This window comes from Cupressus sempervirens, chromosome 6 (assembly GCF_028749045.1).
Source record: "Cupressus sempervirens isolate cs-2001-9-10 chromosome 6, ASM2874904v1, whole genome shotgun sequence".
In the NCBI taxonomy this organism is placed as follows: domain Eukaryota; kingdom Viridiplantae; phylum Streptophyta; class Pinopsida; order Cupressales; family Cupressaceae; genus Cupressus; species Cupressus sempervirens.
Window position 1 is genome coordinate 291,972,519 of NC_143123.1, and position 22,332 is coordinate 291,994,850.

Sequence of the window (22,332 nt, forward strand, 5' to 3'; positions counted from 1 at the left end):
CAAGTAGCAAGCATATGAAATGGGTAGAATATTTGCAAGCCTACATATTTACAATCAAGCAAAAGAAGGGAGTTCAGAACAAAGAAGTTGATGCTTTGAGTAGAAGACAGTTTCAAAGATCTATATGCTGATGATGAAGATTTTGCTTGAATTTACAAGGTATGCAAGGAGTTAAAAAAAAACTTTCATGGTGAGTTTTCTGATTATACATTGCAGAATGACCTATCGTTTAAGGGCAGTCAACTTTGTGTTCCTAAAGGGTCAATGAGGGAGAGTTTGATCCAAGAGAAGCATAATGGGGCACTTAGTGGTCATTTTGGAGTCAATAAGATTCAAGAGTTAGTCACTAGGTTCTATTTTTGGCCTAGGATGACTAGGGACATTAAACAGTATGTTGAGAGTTGCATAGTGTGCCAAAAAGCCAAGGGGACATCCTCAAATGCATAAGTATGGACTTTGTAGTTGGTCTACCCAAAACAAGGCAGAGATATGATAGCATCTATGTGATTGTGGATAGGTTTAGTAAGATGGCTCACCTTGTGCCTTGCAAGACTATTCATGATGCTTTTCAAATTGCTAATTTGTTTTTTAAAGAGGTAGTTAGTATTCATGGGCTACCTATGAGTATTGTTTCAGACAGGGACAGCAAATTCATGAGCCACTTTTGGAAACCTCTGCGGAGAAGACTTGGAACTAACTTGTCTTTTGGATCTGCCTACCATCCACAAATTAATGGTCAAATAGAGCTTTCAAATAGGAGTCTTGGTAACCTACTGAGGTTCCTTACAAAGGAATATGGGAAGACTTGGGATCAACTCATTGGGCAAGCTGAAAATGCTTACAATGATATAGTCAATAGATCAACAGGTAAGAGTCCCTTTGAACCGGTTTATGGGTTGCATCCTAGAGGAGTTTTAGAATATAGTACCTTGGAAGATGGGAGTCCAAGTAGTAGCTATGTTGAGGACTTTGCCCAATCAATGAGGGAGGTCGATGAAAGTGTAAAGAAGACATTGATAGAAAATGCTAAAAGATTGAAACAAAAGGTGGATGCCTCAAGGAGGGAATTACAATTTCAGATTGGGGATCTTGTGATGGTACATCTGAACAAACAAAGATTTCCAAAAGGGATACCACAAAAACTCCAAATGAGAAGGTTAGGTCCTTGTAGAATACTTGCCAGATATGGCGAAAATGCATATAAGATTGAGCTGCCTAGAGCTAGGATTGTCACCAGTTTTCAATATTGCAGATTTGGTTGCCTACAAAGGACATGTCACAGATGCTGATCAGAGTATCTAAGAGCTCACACGAGATGTAGTAGGCCTTCGACTAAATCCTCCTTCCCCTCTGCAAGCAACCAACATATTAGATCCCAGAGTCTACAAGCAGACTAGGACCAAGGCCTACTTGGAACATCTTATCCATTGGTTGGGAAAAGATGATTCTGATGCTACTTGGATTAGGGAAACATATTTTAAAAGGTTGGGCATTGATCCAAGCCCACTCAATCCAAGGTTGGATTGACTTATTTTTGTTTGGGGGAGTATGGTGTAGGAGCACCTAGTCAAAGTTTTCAATTTTTGGTTTCTAGTTGGTTTAGTTTTGGGCATGTAATGACTAGCCAAGTTAGGGGTGTGAGTGAGTTAGGACCTTTGTAGAGGTCATCTTTTTGGATGGAGGAGTTGCTAGGTAGATGTTTTTGGTGTGCTTATGAGTATAATTTGTGTCAAGGGGTAGGGGTCTAGGACTTTGAGAAGTTTGAAGGTGTGCTTTTAACCCAACTTGTCATCTATGATGTGATTTCACTCTCTTGTACGGATGAGGACTCCTAGCATGTCATTTGAGAAGTAGGAAGTGAATATATGTCAGAAGATGTCAAGTTGGGCAAAAATTGGGAAAAGTTGTCAAGTAGGCAAAAATAGCCTAAACCATGCATATTGATGTCTTAGTGGCAAAATGATGTTTCGACATCATTTTTGGTTCAATCTAGACAGGTCAAGAGGTTCCGAAATGAAGGAGAGCAAAGTTGCTCAAGTATGCCAAAAGTTGTCAAGATTTCACAACTTTTTGAAAAGTCGCTTGAAAACTTTTTGGCAGAAAAGTTGCAAAGTGCAAGGAAGAACTTGGTGGTTATGCCAACCACTTGCAACCTATTTTGGGAGCCTATAAAATCATCAATCAAACACATCCCAAGGGTTGGGAATTGCATTAAGCAAGTTTGAGCAAGTGAATGCATGTTTTTCTAGTTGAAACTAAGACAATTTGTAGCATTTGAGTTGCCCGTATGGACAAATGGATTGAGCAATCCAATCTGGTGCTAGATTTGTGTTGCTTATGTTTGTATAGTAATTCTCTATTCAAGTTGCTAGGTTGTAAGTGTGATGCAAGAGCATTTTGGGCTTGCTGGCAATCCTGCATGATTGGACGGATTTTGGCTTGGACTTGGGGACTCGGTTAAAGAAGTAAGTGTAACTCGGTTAATGAAGCGTTTGGAAAAGCTTAGGGCACTTGGTTGTAGTATTGCTCAAGTTGGCTCGGTTGATGAAGGAGCTCGGTTGCTTTTGGAGGACTCGGCATAAATTGCAAAGCTTGGCATGGTCATGGAACTCGGAGTGGTCTGGGAGCTCGGCAATGCTTGAGAATTTGCTCATGCTCGGCTTGGTTTTCTCTGGCACTCAACTTGGTCTTGGATTCTATTGGTGCCGAGTTGTCTGTGGGCCGACTTTTGGTATTTAATTTATGTAGGGGTATTTAATTTGTGTTGTAGCTGACTTATGGCTCAACATAAATTTAATTTAAGGGATTTAATATAGTTTGTAATGAAATGGGCCAACTTGTGGCTTAGTTGGGTATAAGTAGGGGGTCTTGTAGAGTCTTTAGGCAAGGAGGAGGTGATTTGTCTTGAAGAAGAGGATGCGAACTTTGAAGGGCTAGTAGTTGCGGCTTGAGAACCAGAGGATTGCTTTATGGGCCTGAGGGTACAAGTGTGGATTCTTATTGGTATTCTTATCCAGTTGTGGATCTGGACTAGCTGGGATTGAGATTGTATGTTGGATCTCGCGGGATCTTGTAGAATTGATATTGTAATTGTTTATATTTGGCCCTAACCCGGAAGGCCTTACAGTTGGGCATATTGCATGTAATCATTTATTTTATGAATAAAGAGTTGTGATTTGGTATCAGATCTTGCATTATTGTTGCTTCTTGTTGTGTTTTCGTTGTGTGGTTATTTGCTGGAGGCTAGGACATCTCCTTTAGGGATTTTCCTGTCTTCCATTGCGTCAGGTAGTATTAGAGCGAAGGTTTTCCTTACTGTTGTAATGTCCCCAATTTTAAATGTAATAATCTAATTAAATTAATTAATTGACTGGTCCTAGAATTTAAATAATAAAATAAAAGGACCTTTAATTAGTTACTTTAATTAATTAATATGGGGTCCAAGTTAATATTTGTATGTGTGGTTCTGATTGATTTAGTATATCTCGGACCCATTTTTGTTTTAGTTTCCATTGGTAAGTGTTGTCGTTGGCTATCTTTGTACACCCTAAGAAAGGTTTTCCCCTACGGGTATTTAAGAACAAAACATTATGTAGGTAGTTGTTAGGTAGGCAATTTGGATTATTTCTTTGTACTACGAATTCCCGTTGGGATTCTTTGTTGTTCACCATTTCGGAAGTGAAAGATCTTCCCTACTTGGCTTTCCAGTTTCGGTGGGATTCAACCCTCACCCTATTCCATTCTGCATTACTTGCTTGGATTTGGCAAATCCATGCACCATCTTTGTTATAGATTCATTTATATATATTTATATATCTCTTGGTTCTATTGCTCTGGCATTAATTGTTTGGCAAAATACATGTTCTGGCATCTTGTTCGTAACTCATTATGCATTCACCATGTGCCTCCAGCATACCCGTGGCATAACAGAACATACCATAGGGATGTCTTCCCATCCACCATACATCTACCCATTACTATCGTACAACCTCCAAAGGCTACCGTATGGCCTCCCAGAAGCAACTGTACAGCCTCCAAGAAGCAATCGTATGGCCTCCAAGAAACAATTGTACGACTACTAGAAGCTATTGTACGAATTCCCTAAGCTACCATACGACCCTCAAAATAGTCCATACATCTCCATTCATTTCATTCGTATTATATCGTATGGCCATTGTAATTTGGTGCATACTAGTTTTTCCAAGTTATTTTGGTGTACACCCGAAGCAAAACATTACAAGTGTGTAGACAAATCGCTGAAGCTGAGGCAGTTTGCATCAGGATCTTGGTATTTGTGGAGCGGTTTGGTGGATCTATTACTTAAGGTTTGCAAAAATGTTGGAAGATGCCTCCAAGAAGATTGGACCCTAGGGAAATTGAGGATTTTAGTGATGCTGTGGAAGAAAAGATCTCAGAAAAGATTAGAGCAGAATTCAGATCTGAGATTACATTGATGTAGAGTGACATGATTGCTAAAATTGTGAGTGCTTTGGGTGGTGTACCTAGACATGTGGTAACTGAAGATGGCTATGAGGAAGTTGCTGAAGACTTTGAAGTTACTGGATCTAGTGGTGAGGACAAAATTGATCGTGTGGAGAGACCTATTGGAATTAGGGTTGGTCAGTTTGGTAGACTTGGATCTCAATAGAAGCTAAAGCATAAGATGGAGGTTTCTAATTTCTCAAGCACTTTGACTCTTGAAGACCTAATTGATTGGATTGTTGAATTGGAAGAGTACTTTGAGCTTGAGGATATTGAGGATCCACTCAGAGTGAGGTTGGCACAAACTAAATTGAAAGGACATACTTCTCTTTGGTGGAAGGAACTACAAAGAGACAGAGAAGTAGGTGAAATGAAGATCTCTAGATGGAGATTGATGGTGACTAAATTGAAGGCTAAGTCCATTCCTGCTGATTATGAACTTGAGTTGTTTAAGAGTTTGCAGAATCTAAAGCAGAAGGATATGATTGTGAAATATTATACCAAGGAGTTCTACAAGTTGACTATTCAGTTTGGTCATAGAGGATTGTGAAAGGAAAAGGTAACTCGGTACATTGATGATTTGAGATTCAATATTTAGGATGAGTTTGGTATGCTGAATATTTCTTCAGTTGAGGATGTTTATCAATATGCTTTGAAGGTAGAAAATAAGTTGAAGAGGAAAAGTCAAGGTAATGCTAGAGGGAAGGAGAAGTAGAATAACTCAGCACAAGCTAAACCGAGTGCAGAAGGTGAACCAAAACCTGTTGATCAGAAAAGGAGAATAGGTAGAGGTGAATTCAGATGTAATTGTTTCCGATGTGGTCAAGAAGGGCATAGATCTTTTGAATGTCCACATGGTAGGACAACAACTGTTGTGAATGAGGTTGCAGTCCAAGATCGTCAACCTGAGCAAGGAGAGAGTTTACTGGCTTGACGAGTACTGGTTGGTCAGAAGACACTGGATTCTTTTCAGAGGACTAGTTTGTTCAGGACTTGTTGTAAATCTGGTGGTAAAGTTTGCAAGGTGATTGTGGATAGTGGTAGTATTGATAACCTTGCTGTTGGCGAGATGGTTCAAAAACTTTGTTTGAAGAGAGTGAGACATCCTTATCCTTATAGGATTGGCTAGTTGGAAGGTGAAGATGCTTTAGAAGTGAGGGAGCAATGTCTTGTTGATTTCCAGATTGTGCAGTATAAGGATCAATTGTTGTGTGATATTGTGGACATGAACAATTATCATGTGTTGCTTGGTAGACCTTGACAGTATGATTGCAGGGTTGTTCATGATTGTGACAAGAATGTGTTTACTGTTGAGAAAGGTGGCAAGAAGTTTTCCCTGATTCCTTTACAGTATGAAGAGTTCTGTGAAGAAACCTTAGTATTGGCAGCCAAGTTGAGTTGGCATACTCTGAGAAGGTTGGAAATCAGCATGGAAAGAAAACCTGTAGCGCATTGAGGATGGATGTGTTGAAGCAAAAGAAGAACAAGGGAAAGAGTGTACAAGTTGAAGACTTGGAGGACATGTATGTGAAGAACCAGTTTGGAATTTATGTGCTGAATCCCAGAAGATGTTCTTCCAGCTACTAAGAACATCTTTTCAAACCTGGGGTATCTGATGCAAGAGCATCCTAGGTTTATTGGCAATCCTGCATGATTGAAGGGATTTTGGCTTGGAGTTGGGGACTCGGTCAAAGAAGGAAGTGTAACTTGGTTAATGAAGGCGTTTGGCAAAGCTTGGGGCACTCGACTATAGTGTTGCCCGAGTCAGCTCGGTTGATTCTGAAGGACTCGGCACATTTTGTTGTTCGACATACATTGCAAAGCTTGGCATGGTTTGGGAGCTCAACAATGCTTGAGAATTTGTTGATGCTCAGCTTGGTTTTCTTTGGCACTTGACTTGGTCTTGGTTCCTGTTGGTGCCGAGTTGTCTGTGGCCGATTTTTGACTTTTGGTATTTAATTTATGTAGGGGTATTTAATTTGTGTTGTAGCCGACTTGTGGCTTAGTTGGGTATAAGTAGGGGGTCTTCTAAAGTCTTTAGGCATGGAGGAGGTGATCCATCTTCAAGAAGACGATGAGAACTTTGAAGGGCTAGTAGTTGTGGCTTGAGATCTAGAGGATTGTTTGGTGGACCTGAGGGTACAAGTGTGGATTCTTTTTGGTATTCTTACCCAATTGTGGATCTGGACTAGCTAGGATTGAGATTGTAAGTTGGATCTTGTGGGATCTTGCAGAACTGATATTGTTATTGTTGTTTGTATTTGGCCCTAACTTGGAAGGCCTTATAGTCGGGCATATTGCATGTAATCAGTTATTTTATGAAGAGTTGTAATTTGGTATTAGATTTTGCATTATGGTTGCTTGTTGTTGTGTTTCGATTGTGTGGTTATTTGATGGGGGCTAGGACATCTCCTTTGGGGACTCAGCTACCTTGCATTGCGTCAAAGTGTTCATCTAATTAGGTTTTGAAATTCTTTTCTAAGTAGCCTATGTGTTGTTTTCATCTTGACTATTTGAGCAATAATGGCTCTCCCATGAATTCTTGGCATGAGTTCTTCATGGTTTTAGGGGACATGGGAGTAGAGCCTATGTGCATACTGTATATAAGTTTTGGGGCCTTGGAAAGCATGGCAAGCAATTTTAAGGTGATGCCCTAGGCAAGTCTGCTATACTTGGTTAGGAAATCACAGATTACAAAGAGAATTTTTGGGGTTTGAAAGTGTTTGATACTTCAAACCAAGTGATGCAGAATGAGGAGAGTTGAGTACTGTTAACATCTACCAGAGGAAAAGATTCCATAATGAGGTTTCAAGGGGGAGAGGACATACCCTAACCAGACTAATCAGCATTAGTGTGAAACCCTTAAAACTAGGCTTAAAAGTTTCTTTTTGGTGTACGGACACCTTGAAGATCTAAGAACCACAAAATCTTTAAGATTTTCCAAAAGGGTATTCGAATATTAGGTTTGTTTGCCAACCCCTTTGGACGAATTTAGAACTAAAGCCCAAAAACCCAAGTTGGAGGTCTAATCGTAGTAGCCCTGTTTGTGGCAGATTTGGCTTAGGATCAAAGATCTTAGTGATAGCTGGTAAGATTGTTGTCCAAAAGTCCAAGGGATATCTAACACTACTTGTGAGAGTCCCCACTCTACATGGTTGAGGAAATTGGTCAAAAAAGCCATAGGAATAAGGTCAGCAAGTGAGTTGTCAAAAGGTATTGGGTAAAGAAAGAACCACAACTATTGGTGTAACTAGGTGGGGAGTGGATAGAGGATAGGATGGAGGTCCTCTAGAGATTAGGGCATCAAAGGAACCCTGATAGGATAGTATCGAGGCTGAGTAACCCCTTGGAAAGGTAAGGATTTGGAAGCAGTTCAACCTACTATTACATCAGGTGGAAAATTAACCTCGAAGTACTCAATGGTCGTGGCAATCTGACTATCATTCACCTTTAAATGCTCACTCAACCAACTAATGTCTATGGAATTAATGGCACTCATGCAAGTTCTCAAAATCAATGTCTACACTATAAAAAGATATTGTATCTGCAATGCTCACCTTGTGATCAACATAATGTTTGCTATCATTAATGCACACATCATCAACCAAGGTATTGCTGCTAAGCACCTCAAAAAATGACTCATATGATAAAGTGGAAATTGTTGTTTTGACAATCTATTTGCATCCTTGCACTTCCCATGTAATTGTAAGTCCTGTCAAGTAATGATCCTGGGACCTGTTACCAATAGATTAATTTTCTGAATCATTTTCCTAGATCTGATTTATAAAATCAGATTCATTGTGACCTACATCTACGTCACGTATTTCTTTTCTAACACTCAAACTTTAGAGTCTTCATGTGGCAACAAACAAGAAGCATGTTCTTCAAGTGAAACAATTGCTACCTCCTAATAATGCAAACAGTTGAAACTATTGTTGCTAAAAACTGAACTTTTGTTGTTTGTAGAAACCCCCAGTTATACGTAATAAAACCAATTTCTTTTACTAAATTAATAATTTGGCAATTTTTTCCTAGATGACCATAATGAAGACAAACCAATTTACAGAATTCTGAATTTGTCTCTATCCCAAAAGCAGATTGCACTAAACAATGTTTTTCTTATTCAAAATAATTGCTTTATTTAATTGCATAAAATACTGGTAGCTAAAATGCAACACTTAGAACCAGATGATTAGTTGTAGCAACCATTAGTATAAATGCCAGCCTCTGGTGAACAGATCATAGCCCAAAGAGGATGCTAACAGGTTCTCTTAGCACCCAATGTTGGATTCCAACATTAAATTGCAAGGCATACAAATCAAATACAGATCCTTAGGCAATGTGCAGATCCAACAAATTGCAGGTATCCTGGAGATCAGCTGCAACCTTATACTACAGTTCACAGACCTGGGTTGTGTACACAAGTCAAATCTGGGCAATTTGCAAGGCCCGTGAGTAGATGTTGGGCCCAGAAAACTAAATGCTTTTACCGTACAAGGTAAAAGCTTAACACGTGTAATACGATTCAACGTAGAACAGGTACTTTATTCATATATGCACTTGCTAATTACAATTCAAATACAATGACTACAATGATCACAATGATGATTCTAAAGTCCATCTTGGACGTATACATATACCTTTCCGAAGGGGTGACTCAAGCGTCACGCGCCTGTTTGGATACTACTCTACCCGTCAGCTACACTATACATTTTACTGACAACAGCAGCCCCTCCAACAATTAACGTAGGCCCCTGGGAATTAACAAAAGGTCTGGGATGATAGAACGCAACTCAAAATTTGCACCAGTATGAAATGCAGATATGAATGATTTCAATATGCTACTACAGATAGAAAATCGCAGCCTCTTCTTGCTCCACAATCTCAGCAGCAATTTGCACACAATTTAGGAGTAGTTCCCAAACTCAAAATTAATTCACTACAACTCTCAACACAGAGACTTCTTCCAAAGCAACAACAACACAGAAATGGAAGATTAATAAATCTTTGAAATCTAATTCACAATAGCTCAGCTATGAATTACCACTTCTCAAAATTACTACACCAATCTCCCAAACACAAATAATGACAGACAAGAGATGTGACCAGTGAAACCACTATACTTCAGCAAGGGCTCACAATTCAGACTCAGGAGAAAGCCACAAAGGCCCAAAAAGAAAATATATATCCAAGCATGCCTTTTCCCGATGAAAAGAGCTCTCATTTATAAGCTTTTCGTTGGAAAAAGTTTTCATAAAATTCCACTTCAAAAAACGTGGAAGTTTCCCAAAAGAACTCAACACTAGAAACTTTCCAACTTGCTTTTTAGAAATATCTCTTTAAGTCATTATTATAATAATATAAACATTATTATAATAATGCAACTCAATAAATAAATAAAAGCTCATGTAATTATTAACTTGATCAACCACAAGTGACGACCAACTATCAAGCCATCCACTGTACTGCTAAAAATAACAACTGCCCATAATAGACTTACTAAAAATAGTAAGTAATCGACAGAGACCCCCAAAACACCCTATTAGCCCACGAGGGTCGCTATGATGAGCTAACTCAATCAACTGCACAAACTGGCCAAAAATGGGAACATTACAGTCCTTCCTCCTTGAAATTGCTTGTCCTCAAGCAATCTGGTGTAAAACAAAAATGTCCATTGGATCCCACAAGAAGCAAGTGATGTCCCCGTCCTCACTTAACCAACTAAATGCAAATGCCATCATCAGGACCCATAACATAACCTACAACATGGCACCAAAAATCTATGTTGATGTAAAATTTGGAACATTACTAACTGGCGAATTCATAGGAGATCTCAAGACACTCTCCTTCATTATGCCTACCCAATCATCTTGCAAACAATCCAACTTGGGCTCAGACCAACTTTGTACCCAGTGCAAGTTTTGAACATGAGTCAAATACCTAACTATAAATACTCATCACAGTATAAACTCTATCATCAGTATGATCATCTTCATTGACATCTTCATGCTACTGTGATGGCTCATCCTCAATCACATCAGTGTAAACCCACATACCATGATTCGATGCTCCCTTTGGCCTTAATGCACAAGTATGACCTTCAGAGAAAGGTCCCTTGCACCAAAAGCAAAGTTGATGCCTCCTCAAATCCTCTAGAAATATCATTAGACCTCCCCACTTTCTTACTCTTGTCCTCTACAACTGGTGGGGGCTCATCATCGACCGAAAGAGCAAAAGATTTCAAAGCGACCTTGCTTCGAGAAGAGGACTCCAAGTTATGTGCCTTCCACATCGCTAACTGGAGAGAAGATGGGTCCAAGGACTTCACCCATCCACAGAGTGGCTCAATCAATCCCTCCATAAATAACATAACACGTTTGCGCTCCGAAATATCATAAATCATGATTGAAAGCCTCTGGAACTCACTGATGTAACTCTCCAATTCACCAGATTGCTTCAGCTGAGCCAACTCACGAAAGTACACCTTCGGATCCTTCTTGTCAAATCACTTGATCAGGTGATCCACAAACTCCTGGTAAGAAGTGATCTGATCATGTTGCAAAGAAACCAACCCATGATACCACCAGTCATGGGCAACTCCGTCAAGAGGCAACACTCCAAATCTACTAGCATCCACTTCAGCCATGGGACGCAAAGCCAAATATGTTTCAAGCTTATGAATCTACGCTCAAGCTGTAACTCTCCCAGTTCCATCAAAGTGCTCCAAAGTCATCTTACTAGCAACTTGTAACTCATTTTGTTGAGGTTGTTGTCTCTCAGGTCCCGACCTCGCTTTGGAATGCTCCCGTTTCTGAGTTAGGAACCTATCAAAATTCAAATGATCTTTAGTCACCTGTGGTAAAGCATCCCATTCTGTAAAGTGTGCCAGCACATCATCAACAAAAGGAATGACCTCAGGCTCAATACTGACCACATCCATCTCAGGTCTCAGAAATGTGGGCCTTTGCAGCCTATCATGAGTGCCAGTATGAATGTCAACTCTGTCAGCTAATCCACCATGATCCTTTACTCAAACCTAGTTTGCATCTCTGTACCTAACAACATCTCGGGTTCTATCCTCAACTTGAGATCTATGAGAACCAACAGAAATATCTCGAACTCTCTCCCTACTCTGACCTTGAGGAAGTACTATTTGTTGTACAGTATTAGACAACTATTGTAGTACCTCTGTCATTTGCTATTGCCCGGCTGCAATATTCCTAAATGCCTGCAAGGCATCCCTATCAACCTTAGCATTTGTGGGTCGTAGTCCCGTGCTAGCAAAGCGACTTGGACTACCAACCGAACCAAACTTGAATCTCTCCTTCTCCCGGAGGAGAATTACATCCCCTTCGAGTATAATGCATACTTGGCACAAATCTCCTATCATCGGCCATGCTAGAAATATCAAATCAAATATTGATTTCACTTCAAAAGACTAAGCCCAATTCTTACAGGCTAGCAGGAAACCACTCTGATACCACTGTAGAAATCCTTTGCCGGTTATACTTAATATTACCAATTTCTTTTACTGAATTAATAATTTGGCAATTTTTTCCTAGATAACCTATAATGAAGACAAACCAATTTACTGAATTCTGAATTTGTCTCTATCCCAAAAGCAGATTGCACTGAACAAGGTTTTTCTTATTCAAAATGATTGCTTTATTTAGTTGCATAAAATACTCGTAGTTAAAATGCAACACTTAGAACTTGATGATTATTTGTAGCAACCATTAGAATAAATGCCAGCCTCTGGTGAACAGATCGTAGCCCCAAGAGGATGCTAGCAGGCTCTCGTAGTACTCAACGTTGGATTCCAACATTAAATTGCAAGGCATACAAATCAAATGCAGACCCTTAGGCAATGTGCAGCTCCAACAAATCACAGGTATCCTGGAGATCAGCTGCAACCTTATAATCTAGTTCACAGGCCTGGTTTGTGTACACAAGTCAAATTTGGGCAATTTGCAAGGCTCGTGAGTAGATATTGGGCCTAGAAAACTAAATGCAGCCCCTCCAGCAATTAACGTATGCCCTTGGGAATTAACGGCAAGTCTGGGATGATAGAATACAGCTCAAAATTTGCACCAGTATGAACTGTAGATATGAATGGTTTCAATGTGCTGCTACAGATAGAAAATCACAACCTCTTCTTGCTCCACAATCTCAAGAGCAATTCGCACACAATTTAGGAGTAGTTCCCAAACTCAGAGTTAATTCACTAAAACTCCCAATGCAGAGACTTCTTCCAAAGCAACAAAAACACAGAAATGAAAGATCAATAAATCTTTGAAATCTAATTCACAATACAGCAGCTCTGATCTACCACTTCTCAGAATTACGATGCCAATCTCCCAGATACAAATAATGACAGATAGGAGATGTGACCAGTGAAACCTCTATACTTCAGCAGTGATTTCAACATCAGAAATTTAGAGACCCTTATACTTTAGCAAGGACTCACAATTTGGACTTAGGGGAAAGCCAGAAAGGCCCAAAAAGAAAATATATATCCAAGCATGCCTTTTTTCGATGAAAAGAGCTCTCATTTATAAGCTTTTCATTGGAAAAAGTTTCCATAAAATTCCACTTTAGAAAATGTGGAAGTTTTCCAAAAGAACTCAACACTATAAACTTTTCAACTTGCTTTTTAGAAATATCTCTTTAAGTCATTATTATAATAATATAAATATTATTATAATAATGCAACTCAATAAATAAATAAGAGCTCAGGTAATTATTAAGCTGATCAATCGTAGGTGACGACCAACTGCCAAGCCATCCACTGTGCTGTAACAACTGCCCATAATAGACTTACTAAAAATAGTAATTAATCAACTGAGACACCCGAAACACCCTGTCAGCTCACGAGGGTCGCAATGATGAGCTAACTCAATCAACTATACAGACTGGCCAAAAACAGGGACATTACATTGTTATCCTCAAACCTCTCTCTATATTCTAGGAACTCCTTCGAGATTTTACTCCTAAGTTGTTTGTTATGCCGAATTGATTCAATGGTTTTCCCAAAAGGAGCGTCAAATAAACCTTTCTTTATCTTTTCCCCATACTTCCCTCGAATATATTTCACTCTATTAAACACTTCGAATTGAAGCCTACCAAGTATTCTAAGAAACCATCAGAATCATATAAATTTTTAAGCTTATCTAGCATGATCTTGTAAGAATTATATCAGCTTCCAATTCAATTTCTTCTCTAGTTTTTCCCATGACTAATATAAGCAAGAGTGTTGGTCACTCAAATAGCAACAGGACCAAAATAATTTTTGTTCCCAACCCCCAATAGGATGGTAGGAAACCGCTCAAATGCCACTATAAGAACCTCGATGATTCTAAACAGCGCAATTGATGATGCTGACTTGAATTATGAAACTTTTTGCAATGTGAGTGATATAAATGAAGCAGATTGCAAGTACCATGAAAAATAACTAATGAATCACAATTATGTCACTGCTGTTACAAATTTAATGGACTGTAATTCATTTATTTTTTACCCGGAATAAAGAATACACCTTTCATTTGTAAATGGTGTATTCTACAAGAAAGACCAAGTATCATCTAGACTGGCCAAGGACTCCCTCCCAAATGTTAAACACTATAACTTTACTGAGCAGTGCTAGAGGTCTGATTAACTTATTAAGGACTGAAACAGCTCAGCAAAAAATCTAGGTTGCTGATATACTCCAAACAAGGCAAATTATGAACACACAGACAGCTTCAGGTTTGATATGCCGCTATTGTAGGTTGGAATGCGCACCAACATTCATCAATTCATGTCCCAAACTAGCAAGGTGCACCTTCCAAGGTTGGTAACTGACTTGACATCCCCGACAGCCCTAACACAATATCAAACTGACAAGGAAAGGGGACAAGTTATGCACAACTCGAAATGCCATGTATTGTCCCTTTCTGGGGACATTAGAATTATTAAGGGCGTCATCACTATAATATTAAATTTACTAGGAGAACTGAAACTTCATTTATTAAAAGTCAAATTGTTATTCCAAGTGAGCAAAAGAGGACAAGAAGAGTTAAGATGAAAAGATAGACAGAAAGGTAGTCGAAGAGTCACAACTGCAAAAATAAAAGGAGAAGAGACCCTTTCATTCGTTATGCTTGTTTCCTATTCAGATTTCTAGTTCTCTCTTGTGAGAGTTTTCAAAAAGCTTTAGCTTTCAACCAGTGTGAGGACGTAGCCTCTTGTGCAGGCAGGCAATGGACGAAAACCCATTGTTAGGGGAGATATCATTTCAAGTGTCTCGGTTGTGCTTACAGGTTCTTCTCTTTAGTTTTCCAATCTGACTGTAGAACTGTGTTTAAGATTGGATTTATAGTTTGTTAGTTATTGTATTGCTGTTGTATAATACAATAACGCTTTAGAAGTTATTTGAAAGTTGCTGGTTATTTTCCTGCTGATGAATAAGATAATAACATGCTTCCGAATTGGTTGGAAGGTTGTTGGTTTAGTGCTTTTTTTTGTACTGCATTTTCCTTATGCTTGAGTCTTTAATATCACTGTGAAAAGACAGATTTATTGGAGAGATTTTTGGGTTTATTTGTTGTTCGCATTTTTATCTGCATGTGGATGTATTGCTAAGTGTGTTATTTAAAAGTGAGTTTGAGTAAATACCTATCTCGAATTTCATCTGTGATCCTTATTGATGGTTATTTGTTAAATGGGTTTGTACTTTGAGATCTACATTTAAAAGGGAAAACGGAAAAATTGGATTCAGGATAGTACAGTACTGGCTGAATTAATTACAGAACTGGTACAGGTCTTTACAGTGGTATCAGAGCTGGTTTTCCTGCCAGCCTATGAAGTTTATTCAAAAACTTTAATTAGAGTTGCCGGACGGGGAATTCTTAATTAGAAATTTGTTAATAGAGCATCTTTCAAAGACCAAGTATTGTAGGTGGATTTTGATTAAAAGGCTGGAACTTGTATTTAGCTGGTAATATCTCTCAACACATGGCCATGATAGTTGTTTGTTTCTGTTGAAGAAATAGTTTCAGACATAACCATTTGGTTTGACATCGTGACACAGCACATGTATGGTTAAAAGATCAAGTGCCTTTTACTCCAACAGTGTTCTTTCAAGTCAAGAACTGTGGACTAAGCAGTGAGTGATTCAAACTGCCAATTTAACTAGCTTTATATACAAGAGTCTTGTCAGTGAAGACTATCTTTTGTGGTGAAATATATGCTCAGGATAGCCACGTTGGAAGGTTACCAATTGAGTTTTTCCCCTACACAGTCAGATATGCTTGATTGGAGGGCGTTTGGATTTATTGCTGGGTAGAAATAACCGTCGGGTTTCATTTGTGAATACCATGGGCTTGAAAACTTCAACAAAGAAAATGTTCTAAGGCGTTCACATGCAGACTTGGTTACACTTGGGTTGATTGTTCACCGCCTGTGCCATATAACTGACGTTAGTGGGAGGAAGTCGTGGTATGTTTCTTAGTGGCAATAAGCAGTATTTGGCAGTGAAAGCGGGGAACTGTGGAAGGAAATTTTGACCGAGAACCCGAGTTTGCTATAGGCGGCATCTAGTAGAAGTCACGGCAGCACCATTATATCTTCTGAACACTAGACGGGATATATCTCCACTGTAGGTTGGAATCAAACTCCCAACTCGGCAACAAGGATACATTGCATCATTGAAAAGAAGGGAGGTTGCATGAGCAATTGTCTTCACGGGTCGGCCATGTCAGACAGTATTCGCCAGTAGGAAGGCTGAGAAAGGAGGTTGAGAGTCTGCATCTGCTAGGGTGAAGCACACATTAATAAGGGAGCACAAATATATTTAGCGTCAGTAAAAGGAGCCATGCATATCATCCAGTCCGCAGAAAAAGATTATCTATTTCAACGCAGAGTGTTGAAGACTTGTGAGGCAGTTTGGTGGTTAAGTTTTGACATGTCTGAGACGTCATTAAAACTCGGCAGAAACAGAGAATAGGTGGATATTGTAACATTTCATTTGATAAATCGTGAAAAGAGCGGTTAAAAATCTGGAAGTAACGACACACAAAAGTTCTATTTCTGCATGTAGTGGGAGTAATGGATAACGCATCAGACGAGACGTGTAACGTGGCAAGCCGGTTCCGTTGCTAGAAGAGCGTTGGCTATTCCCGACGAAATCCTAAACTTTTATCTGTTTAAGGGAAAGCGTCAGTACACGTGGAGGAAGCAAACGAGAACATTTTGGTTCTCTTGTGCGTTCTGTCTGGGAGTCGACTTAGCAATCAACATATTCATAAATATTCTCTTCAAATGAAACGGGTCGAGTAGCAGAAAATCTGAGAGTAAATTGAGTCGCGCTTACACCTGTCAATTTGGACTCTTTCAAAAATGGAAGTCTGTCGAGGCATAGGTATGATAGGTGATTGAGAACCCGTGGCATTGCACAAAGAAGAAAAACGATTTCTTTTTTTTCATTGCTAGGCAACAGTTGGCAACTCATTTTATTTTAGATATCGGGAGGGCTTGATGGGTATTAAAACGATAAAGTTCCAGGAGAACGATTATTAATATTTAGGCAACTTCAAAATTTCCAAGAGCAAGGTATATTTCGGGAAGTTATCGGGCCCTATCAAGCACACAATTTTTGTCTGGCATAGATATTCAAATGTGGAAGGGTGCAGACAGAATAGCTAAGCCAAGGGAGTTGGTTCGTGATGTGAACACACAGTACCTTTGCATCAGGAGTTGTAAACTTCCCTGCATGGAAACAAGCAGTTAGTTGATGATTCATTTGTGAGGCTAAAATATTAATCACAAATTGAAACATCTGGTTGAGATTGAGTATCATCCTCATTGAAAGCTTACCTGCAGCCGTTACAAAAAACATAGCTAGAGTGGTGTTTTGGAAATTTATATTCTACACTCAGGCATTAATAATTTGAGCAGCTGGTAAAATTTTGGGCATAAATATTTATAAAATATTAAGGCGAAGTCACAATATTATGTGATCCCGTCCTTTTCACTGTGAAGACTACAATGCAAGAATATCAAGCAGCAGAGATTGGAATATTCTAGAGTGGGGATACAGTTCAAGTAGAGCTCTTGTATTCGCAGGCAATTGTATTGAAGCCATCGGGTGGTCAACACTTCCTATATGCAAACAGGATGGAGATTGAGTTGCGCAGAAATGTTTCCTTTTTCAACATATTTTAAGGGTACCAGGAGTTCTGTTGTTCTCGGATCAGTCAATAGCAAGATTTGTGGGAATGAAGACAATGGACATCTAGAAAAAGGTCAATACAAGTCCATTGATACATTGTCAAATTCTGTATATGGAAATATAGTTGATCTGGAAGCATTAAAAATTTCAGCTCCAGAATGATCTCTTCACACTTATTGAGCAAGTTCACAATCTTTTCTTAGAGACCTAGGAGCAAGCCATTGAATCAAAGGCGGCAAAAGAACATGCTAAATTGCGCAGGCAGCAACATGAGTTAGAAGCAACCACCAAACAATCTATTATTGTTGACTCAAGTTTTAGCGACACAATCTGGACATGTATTGTGCTAGGCAATCATCGAGCAACTGAGAAGATAAATAGTGAATTTAAGCCTCAGCTTATGAAACAACTGAAGTGTGGTGCAAATTCTCTACCTACAGGAGACTCTACAGTTCATAGTGGGAGTTTAACTCAACTAGACAACAGGAGAGCTGAACAATATATTTGGAAACTAGGAGCTACTTACAACAGCAAGGTTGGGTTGATTGCAACTGAGGTCAGAGGAAGGCGTTGTGTTCATTGGTAAGCAGGTTGGAATTTGTACGGTGGTATAAGGAAAGAGGCAGTGCAAGAAAGCTTTTATTGCAGAATGAATGAGCAGCTACAGGAATCTTCTGTTTGAGAATTCATAAATTGAATCTCAATATGCACACGAGAAGGATACAATATAATGCAGAGACATTGGTGACTTGAGTTAAATCATGAAGGCAATGCGACAGTGAAGTTAGATTTTTGATACTGTATTACAGAAAAACAAAGGAGAGTTGAAGAAGATAACAGACTAAAGTTGATTTAAGGCTTGGGCTATCACAGTTAGCTGAGTGAGTGCGAGATCAGCAAGGTTAGTTGGAATCTCACATCAACATCAATACCTCTCAACTTGCAGTCACACCAATAACTTCTTGTAGCAGAAATTAACCGGATAACAACATTTAGCGACGGGAAGAAATTTGATCCAAATCTTGAAAGGTGCTAGGAAACTACAAGTTCAGAATTCAGAATCCCTCATAAAAGCAAAAGTGTTCGACATTTATAGAGATTATAGAACTCTTCCTACCCAAATTCAGAATAATCTATCATTCAATGATTATATGGATCTTTGTCTCGAGGAGCTAAATATGACAGATATGGCAAAAAGAAAGTATCTGGAGTTGGCCCAGGATCTCTTTGCAAACGAACAGCACACAAGGTTGTACGAAGAAATTCCGAGAAACCAAAATTATCATATGGATGGTAAACAACAAACAACCAAAATTGATGGGCAGCCTTCTCACATAGAAGATGTTACTCGAGATACAAGTTTTTATGTTGGTGAAATGAAGGTGAGTGTTGTTGACAAGCGGGCGGATGAGGACATTTGCACTCAAGATTATTGCTGGGTGGAATCTTGGCATGATGAATCTTCTACTTTTGATGCCCATGACATTAAATTAGAAGAACATATCACGATGACCCAACAAAATGATGAACCATTTCAAAAAGATGATCAGGGAATGCACACCTTAAGGAGTCAATTGAAGGTTAATGAAGAGAGAATTCTGTCTTCTCTAGTACATTATGATAGCACTCACAAGTTGGTTGAGGACATCTACAGGAAGGCACGAAGAGAAGGGAAAGAAGATTGGCTTGTTGTCGATCTGTTGGTGATCAAAACAGCTCTCGAATCCATGAAATCAGAATATTTGTACTTGCTTTCCGACAGGGATAACATTCTTAAGGAATCTGAAATTCAGGTTGATCAGCTAGATAAAGAAAGGAATGAGATTATGGAGCTTAGAAAGGAGATTAAGGATACTCATGAGGCACTGGATGAGGCCCGAATTACTTTGCATGAAGCAGAAAATCAGATTAGGACCATGAATCACTCTCAAGAGCAAGAGGATAAACAGAGACAATAATTTTTTCTAGAAGTGATTGATGAACTTGATAGCATCCAGCAAATGTATGCCTTGGATAATTCTCCCACGCGTTCAAGTATCCAAGTTTCAGATCACTTTCAGCTTATCGATAATCCCGTGTTTGAAGTTGATGCTGATTGGATTTCCAACAATCCTCTTTTTGAAATAAATGAAGACTCTCTTTTTGGTTATCATGATGAAGATGATTCTGATTTCAAGATATGGAATCCTGGTATGGTTCCTAGCAATGAATATGGGTCGCAGGATGGAAGTGGCGAATTGACTACGGTTATGTATCGCAGAACCAGTCCACATTGGTTTCCTATTTTCACACCATGCCAAAGTTGGTTGGATCATTTACATCAGCTTTTGGACAGATTTTGGTATAGTTTTGAAGAGAGTTATGTTTTGGTCATAGGTAATGCTCTTTCAACTTCATTCTTATTCATAGTACCTATGTATCCAAAGGTTATCCAAATTGATAATGACAGTATGGTATTTGATGCACCCAGAGTGCTACTTTCAGCTTTTGAGCTGTTCATTTCTTACATCATCCGCTTAGGTCAGGTCTTCACACTCTACTGGATTACACATGGACCTTTGATATGCTTCTACCTCATCATAGCAGCAGAACGATATAACAAAGTTTGGGATCCAAGTGTTGGTAGATTGTATCTATGGTCGGACGAGGATTTTATTGTGGTCATGGTGTTGATCCGTGCTGATCAGATTTCAGGTACAGGTGTCGAGTTCTTCCAGAGAATAATATGGGATCCAGGAACCCGGTTGACAGGTGGTTTTCAGCAAGACACTTTGTTTCACAGTTTGGCCGGATTTGTGTTCAGTTCAAACTACAGGGTCAACTACAGATTCATATGGGATCTTGGTATTTATTGCTTGAGGGCAAGCAATCTCAAGGAGGGGAGACTTGTAGTGTCCCTTTTTGGGGACATTAGAATTATTAAGGGGGTCATCACTATAATATTAAATTTACTAGGAGAACTAAAACTTCATTTATTAAAAGTCAAATTGCTATTCCAAGTGGGCAAAAGAGGACAAGAAGAATTAAGACGAAAAGATAGACAGAAAGGTAGTCGAAGAGTCACAACTGCAAGAATAAAAGGAGAAGAGACCCATTCATTTATTATGTTTGATTTCCTATTCAAATTTCTAGTTCTCTCTTATGAGAGTTTTCAGAAAGCTTTAGCTTTCAGCGAGTGTGAGGACGTAGCCCCTCGTGCAGGCAGGCAGTGGACGAAAACCCATTGTCAGGGGAGATATCATTTCAGGTGTCTCGGTTGTGCTTATAGGTTCTTCTCTTTAGTTTTCCAATCTGACAGTAGAACTGTGTTTAAGATTGGATTTATAGTTTGCTAGTTATTGTATTGCTGTTGTATAATACAATAACGCTTTAGAAGTTATTTGAAAGTTGCTGGTTATTTTCCTGCTGATGAATATGATAATAACATGCTTCCGAATTGGTTGGAAGGTTGTTGGTTTAGTACTTTGTTTTGTACTGCATTTTCCTTATGCTTGAGTCTTTAATATCACTGTGAAAAGACAGATTTATTGGAGAGATTTTTGGGTTTATTTGTTGTTCGCATTTTTATTTGCATGTGGATGTATTGCTGAGTGTGTTATTTAAAAGTGAGTTTGAGTAAATACATATCTCGAATTTCATCTGTGATCCATATTGATGGTTATTTTTAAAATGGGTTTGTACTTTGATATCTACATTTAAAAGGGAAAACGGAAAAATTGGATTCAGGATAGTACAGTACTGGCTGAATTAATTACAGAACTGGTATGGGTCTTTACATGCCACACCTCCTTAGGCTATATTATCCCAATTGACACCCCATAAAACTCCTACAAGCCTCCATGGCCAACCGAAAATGGGGTCTCAATGTGAGAAACTAGAGAAGAATTATCAACACCTTTAGTTTGAGTGATCAAACAAAGCACAGATATTTCCCACATGCAAGGTAACCCCTAGTATAGAGGACAAAGTATTAACATTGATCAGCTGAAAGAAAATCAAGAAATCTCAATAAATTCTAGGCAAGACTCCCTAAAACAAGTGATATTTGATAGCAACACAAACCTGCATGCATGCATGCCAGGTCATCATGCTTTTAATTTTGTTCAATGCGTTGGATGCTTCTTTCTTTCGAGTCAATGAGATTAAAGTTTAACAAGGTCTGTTGGATTTTATCTATTATAATCGTTTATGATGATTGCTATGCATGACTGCTCAATACATTTTCTATATTATCATAATTCAGGCGCTAGTGTTCGGAGTCTTGATTTTTTATCGAGACTAAGTTTTGTGTAAAGATGTACTGTTTATGTATCGGTTAAGCTATATTTTTAATCAATTCATTTTTTTTCTTATATACCAATTGTTTGTTCTTGCACTTGGACATCTGACTTTGAATGGCAAGTTCATCATAATGTTTATTTTAATTTGTTATTATGACAGTGTAGTCTTTGAATGCTTTTTACTTGGAAGATTTTGTTCTATTGTCTGGATGGTAAAGATTGGTATACTTTCTGGCAGGTGAATATCATGGAAATAACCCAGAGATGTCAAAATTGCTACATAAAGCTGTTCGAGAGAAGAATGAAAATGCATTTACAGTCTACCAACAGCATCTTGCTAACCGACCAGTGAATGTATGTTGT

General features: G+C 38.8%; 1 protein-coding gene across 1 annotated transcript in view; it reads left to right on the forward strand.

Annotated features, from left to right (window-relative positions):
* Positions 1 to 22,332, forward strand: part of LOC149552360 (ferredoxin-dependent glutamate synthase, chloroplastic-like) — a 290,054-nt gene that overhangs the window by 171,803 nt on the left and 95,919 nt on the right. Inside the window, exon 18 of the mRNA XM_089787902.1 lies at positions 22,208 to 22,323. Coding sequence (XP_089644028.1) covers positions 22,208 to 22,323 — 116 coding nt within the window. The remainder of the gene's footprint in view (positions 1 to 22,207; positions 22,324 to 22,332) is intronic.